General features: G+C 60.4%; 1 protein-coding gene across 3 annotated transcripts; it reads left to right on the top strand.

Annotated features, from left to right (window-relative positions):
- Window positions 1-5144, top strand: REN (renin). Of its 3 annotated transcripts, none has more exons than XM_074893600.1 (9): window positions 1-120; window positions 714-870; window positions 1030-1153; window positions 1427-1545; window positions 1703-1899; window positions 3035-3157; window positions 3746-3890; window positions 4008-4106; window positions 4469-5144. In XM_074893600.1, the coding sequence occupies exons 1-9, from the start codon at window positions 20-22 to the stop codon at window positions 4628-4630; spliced, it is 1227 nt and encodes a 408-aa protein (XP_074749701.1). In that variant the 5' UTR covers window positions 1-19; the 3' UTR covers window positions 4631-5144. The 3 variants fall into 3 exon arrangements, with proteins under 3 accessions (XP_074749701.1, XP_074749700.1, XP_074749702.1); XM_074893599.1 differs by having other exon boundaries at window positions 1703-1908; XM_074893601.1 differs by lacking the exon at window positions 4008-4106 and having other exon boundaries at window positions 1703-1908.
- The last annotated feature ends 856 nt before the right edge of the window (window positions 5145-6000 follow it).

The raw sequence follows: 6000 nt of genomic DNA, 5'->3' as shown, positions 1-6000 counted from the left end.
GCTGCCCTGGGAGAGCGCGATGCCGGCGGGACACAGCAGGAGGGTGCAGCAGTATCTGGTGGTCTTGGCTGTGACCTGGGGCGCCAACTTCTTCCCCTCGCCAGCCCAGGCTTTGCAGAGGTAGCAGGCGTGCGGGTTGCAGGTGTCCCACAACATTGTGGGTCTTGCTGTCTCCCCTTGGGTTTTTTTGGGTGCTTGGGCTGGTGCTGAGGACCGAAGGACTCTCCTCCTGCTGCAGCTGTGCTGGGAAACCCCCTTCCTCCTGCTTTTCTGTTCTTTGCTTAGCATGCCCGCTCTTCCTTACTCCTCTTCCTCGCTCCCCTTGAGCATCGTGTGGCTTGGCAGCACCCCTGTCTCCCAAATAACCAAGGAGGCCACGACGAAGCGTTTCATTTGCAAACGAGCTGAGCGTGGGGCTGGGGTCGGTAGATGCCTCCTGCAGCAGCCAGCCCCCCCGTGGGGTCCTTGTCCCGGCTGGGCCGTGATGTATATCCTTCCCCCCCACCCGGGGCCGGTGTGGGGCTGGCAGTGGCCATGGGACCCACCGGCACCCGTCTGGCAGCCCCACGGCGTGGGGTGCTGCGGGGAGCTGCTGCCATCTAGAGCCACCAAGGCAGGAGTGCTGGGGGGGTGGCAGGGAGCTGCGAGGGGGGTCTCCTCTGAGGGTGCTGGGTGCTCCCTGGCCCCCCCAGCCCTGTCCTCGACCCTGGCAGGGTCACGCTGCGGAGGATGCCCTCCATCCGCCAGACTCTGCAGGAGATGGGGGTGAAGGTGTCCGACGTCTTCCCCGAGCTGAGGCACAGCAGACGCAGCAGCGTGGCCGGCCCCAGAAACGGGACGGCTCCCACCCTCCTCACTAACTACCTGGACGTGAGTCTTCTCCCACGTGGGGGTTTGTCCCCCCAACACGGCCCCGCACCCTGCAAGTCCCACCCACTGCCCCCCACGGGGTGTTTGCTGCCAGGTCTGGGGGACCCCCCTCTCCTGCCTGAGCTGTGCCCCCAGCGATGCTCCCCGTGCCTCTTCCAGACCCAGTATTTCGGCGAGATCAGCATCGGTACCCCCGCACAGACCTTCAAGGTGGTTTTTGACACGGGCTCGGCCAACCTGTGGGTGCCATCCTACAAGTGCTCCCCCCTCTACAGCGCCTGCGGTGAGTACGGGGGCACAGCCAGGGTTGGGGCTGACCCCCTCCAGCCTCAGCTCAGCGAATGTGGGCAAGTGCCTCCATCTCGAGGGCCACTCAAAGTGGGCTGGGCCGGGTTTGCCTTCACACAGTGGGGACTGTCTGTGGCTGTCCAGTCCCTGGCCCTGGGGCAGGCTGGGTTCATCCCCCTCCCGGAGGCTGGGGGAAGAGAGATCCTCAGCCCATCCTGCCGTTGCTGCCTCCTTTGCTTTCTTTGACTCACCTTCTCCCTCTCCCCAGTTTCCCACAGCCGCTACGACTCCTCCAAGTCACGGACGTATGTAGCCAACGGCACGGGCTTTGCGATCCGCTATGGGACGGGGAGTGTCAAAGGCTTCCTCAGCCAGGACATCGTCCTGGTGAGTGCGTGCCCCGAATCTCCACTCACTGGCTCAGCAAGGAGATGCCCTCGCATGGTTCTGCTCCCTCGTACGAGCATCCCCCCTTACCCAAGAGTAGGGGGGCTCTTTGGGGGATTTAGCCCCACCCTGCAAGGACGCTTTTGCCCTTCCCCAGGTGTCAGACATCCCCATCATCCAGGTCTTTGCCGAGGCGACGGCGCTGCCTGCCTTCCCCTTCATCTTTGCCAGGTTTGATGGGGTGCTGGGGATGGGCTACCCCAGCCAGGCCATCGACGGCATCACCCCTGTCTTCGACCGGATCCTCTCCCAGCAGATCCTCAAGGAGGACGTGTTCTCCGTCTACTACAGCCGGTGGGTCTTGTGGGGAGCAGGTGCCGGGGCTGGGGAGCTGTTTGTTTTGTAGGGCAGAGGAATTGCAACTGCGGCAGTGCTGGGTTTGCATCTCGGGACTGGGAATGAGCCATGGCTGGGGCTGCGGGACCTGGGGGGGTGTGGAGGGTGCCTGGAGGAGCTGGGGAGGAATGAGGCAGCACAAGAGGCAGAGCCAGGTGGATGCTTATCTGGAGCTGCTGGGCAGGGCGTGCCGAGGCTGGGAGCGCTGCTCCGCGCTCGTTTGTCACTGTCAGATTGCACAAAGTCACCAGCTCTGCTAGTGGGGCTGGAGCAACCACAGCCAGCAGTGGATTTAGTGTTTTATCTACAGGCCAAACTAAAAAACTCAAAAATCTATTGAAGAAAAATCTGCACCAGCAGCCAAACTCTTTTCATTTCTTGCCCCAAACTGTCATGCCCCAGCATCCCTCCTCCCAGCAGCACCAAAACCTGCAGGAGCAGCGGGAGGGCCCATCCTGGCAGAGCAGGAGTGCTGCCCCCGCCCCCACCAGCACTCCCCACTGGCCCCAGCAGCTTATAGCAAACAAACACACACTTAAAGCAGCCGTGGTAGCTCTTTACCTCACCTAAAGGTGGATCCATCAATAATGAAGAAGGTCTAACAATGCTGGCTGCATTCTGGGTGCCACTTGGGTCCCCTTGGCACCCCGGGGACACAGCTCCCCTTGAGCCACGGGCTTATGGAGCATCTCTCTCTTTGCAGAGCTTCGAAGTAAGAAGACAAAAAGCACGAGAGCTCTTGAGACAGCACCCGCTAACAGTCACCCCTGCACCCCAGGGCTGGGCAGCCGACCCTGCTGCCAGCCGGGCACAGCTCCACGGGAGCTCACACACCACAGAGCCCCGCACCGGGCTCTGCCCGCACGCCTGCCCCGCACGTGAGCCAGCACCGACCTGCTCGGAGACCTCAGCATGTGGCACCCCCACACCCGCGGGCTCTCGCACCCCTCTGAACTAACTCGGGGTTTCTTCTTGCTCCCTGCTGCGGCTCACTGGGTCAGCAGAGCCTCGTGGCTGGGGCTGGTCCCTTCTTGCTGTTTTTTTCAGGGACAGCGGCCAAGGGAGAATCACTCCGCTGTGTTTTGCACCCTAGGAACGCTCCTCTGAAACCCGGGGGGGAAATAATCCTCGGAGGCAGCGACCCAACCTACTACACTGGGGACTTCCACTACCTGAACGTCAGCAAGAGCGGCTACTGGCAGATCAGCATGAAGGGGTGAGGCCAGGGAGTGCTTCTGCCCAGCACCGGGCCTCATCTTGCAAACCTCCCTGGGTGTGCAAGGGTGGGGTGGGAAAAGCTTGCTGGGTGCTGGGCACGGTGGTCCACGGAGGTGTGTGTTCACAGGCGGGTGCTTTCCCCTCTGGAGGGGAGCAGGGCTGGTTCCTCCAGCACAGAGTTGCAGCTCGGTGCTCAGCAAGGAGCCAGGAGCCGAGCTGGGGAATGCAGAGGGGGTGGCACCGTGGGCTGATTCAACTTGGAAGCTGCAGTGGAAGAGTTTAACCCCCTTTAGTCCTGCAGAAGGAGCATGAGGCGCTGAAACAATTCGGCTTTGTTTGATTTTAAAAAAATAAAAACCACACATGATGAAGCTTAGCTTTCACATTCGAGAAGCTCGAAGGGAGGGTTCCCGGTGCCCCTGGAGAGTCCGTGCTCCAGAGGCACCCGGAGCAGCACATGCTCTGCCTGGCCAGCAATCCCTGGACAAAGACGTGGCACACTCGCCCGAGGGCACACGTGGCCCTGGGAGCTGAGCTGCGGTCACCATGGGAGACTCAGGGTCACCCCTCTCCCCTCCCGCTCCAGCGTGTCCGTAGGGGCTGAAATCCTGTTCTGCAAGGAAGGCTGCTCAGTGGCCATCGACACGGGAGCGTCCTACATCACCGGCCCAGCCGGCCCCATCTCCGTGCTGATGAAAGCCATTGGGGCAGCAGAAATGGCTGAAGGAGAGGTGAGCAAACCCCGCCCTGTGCCCCACTCCACATCCCCGCCACCTCCCCCTTGGCTGCCTGGACCCCAGCCCATCCCTGCCCCAGCAAACGCTCAGCGCTGTCTCCTCCTCCCGCAGTACGTGGTGGACTGCGACCGAGTCCCTCAGCTGCCCAACATCTCCTTCCATCTGGGTGGGAAGGCCTACGAGCTCAGCGGCTCTGCCTACATCCTCCGGGTGAGCTGCATCCCTCCGTGCAGGGCGGGAGGGCGGCTTTCCCTGGGGTGCAGCTCTCCTGCAGCATCCTGCGCCCTCCTGGCTCCCCTAAAGCAGCTGAGATGAGCCCCAGAATGATGCTGCTTGTTTTTTCCCCAAACCCTCCTGTTTGGCAGAAGTGTCCAGATGAGCCAGACCAACCTGTCGCTGCTTCCTTGGGTGGTTTTGGGGGAGATTTGGGGTGAGCAGCAAAGAGCAGAGATGGGCAGGGATCCTCCTTCCTGGAGGAAGGAACATTGGGGCTGAGCAGCGGGTGTTGAGCTGGGGGTCGCAGCCCTTCCTCGGGCACCTCCATCACCGCCTGGGTCTCCTCCTCTTTGCAGCAATCCCAGTATGGGGAAGACATCTGCGTGGTGGCTTTCTCAGGGCTGGACATCCCACCCCCAGCTGGACCCCTCTGGATTCTGGGCGCCAGCTTCATCGGGCATTACTACACCAAATTTGACCGGCGCAACAACCGCATCGGCTTTGCCACGGCCCGCTGATGCCGGGGGGGCTGGGGAGAGGGACGGGGCACCAGCCTGGAGGCACGAGTACCACTGAGAAGAAACAATTTGAAGTACAAATGAGAACAGCGTTTCCTTACAGCTCAGCCACCTCCTCTCTTTACTGAAGCAACTGCAAAACCTCGCCTTCTCCCACTCCAAAACCCCCGCTCTGCTTCCCGAGAGTCTCTGCTGCTGGGGAGAACTGAGCCTTAAACGCATCTTCTAGTGAGCGTGTTCAGTCTGGCGATGAAAGCGGGATCCTGGGTCCGGAGCTGCACCTCCAGGGACATTTAGGGTGATGTGCAATAGTACAACCGGCACGCGGTGAGCTGCTGCTGGCGTGGAGGTGCTCGCAGGTTGCAGACAGACTGAGGAGGGATGATCTGTTACAGTTCGTGTTATTCTTTGAATGGGAGAAAAATAATCTGGCTGTGTTTAATGATCGTTTCAGCTGGTGTTAACTCTTTCCCTCTCCATGACTTTAATATTAAACAATTTTAGAGCAACAGGACACTGAGTGGATGCTTATTCTTGCAGATGGGAGAGATCAGCATATCTATTAAGAGAATGGGGGCACAAGTGTTTCTCTGCTAGGATCCACCACTGCATTTATGTCTTTCCCTGTTTCGTAAGAGTGAAACTCCCTCCCAGCTAGTGCCACAGCATCTGCATGTAGGCAAATCGGGGTCTTCTCAAACAGCAAACAAGCTCTTTCTGCAGGAGATGAGCTGCTGTGTGGGCTACGCCTGCCTTGACCTGCCTTCCCGGTGTGGCTGGGGACCACTGGTTGCACCCCTGGGGACAAGGAGAGGGCTGTATGTCTGTTTGCTGCCCTTTGGGGAGGGGAAGGTGCCTGGGGTTCTGACTAAGGGTGGCTGATTTTGTCCCACCAGGAAGGCAGCTCGTTGCCCCAGTGCCTGGATCCTTTTCCATTGCCACGTTGGCTCCAGCTGACAGCCAGGGGTTTGTCTCTGTCCTGGCTGTGTGTCGAGATGTTCAGTGGGAGCTGTAAGCCCCACGTCTGCTGGCCTGGCAGGAGGGGGCGACCAGTGCTCCCAGCTGGAGGCTGACATTTCCAGTTCCATGGCAGAGCTGGGGTGCTTTGGGTTACAGCCCAGCGGCCACGAATCCAAGCTGTCCCCAAAGCCAAGCGCTTTGCAACACGCTCTCATCCCCGGTTCCACCAGCTCAGGTGCTGTGACTGCCGTGGTCCGGAGCCGAGCCCTGGGAAAGGTGCCTGTAAAGCAGAGCACAAAGCTGGGGCGCCTGGAGCAAGCCACCATCTGAGCGTGATCACTTGTAGAAGCTTCTCATCCTCGTTTCTGCCACCAGTGATGACTGCTGATGAATTCCCAGCGTGCAGGCTG

Source organism: Strix uralensis, chromosome 24 (assembly GCF_047716275.1).
Source record: "Strix uralensis isolate ZFMK-TIS-50842 chromosome 24, bStrUra1, whole genome shotgun sequence".
Classification (NCBI taxonomy): domain Eukaryota; kingdom Metazoa; phylum Chordata; class Aves; order Strigiformes; family Strigidae; genus Strix; species Strix uralensis.
The sequence above is the reverse complement of the archived record's forward strand: the minus strand, read 5'-3'. Positions and strand labels throughout refer to the sequence as shown.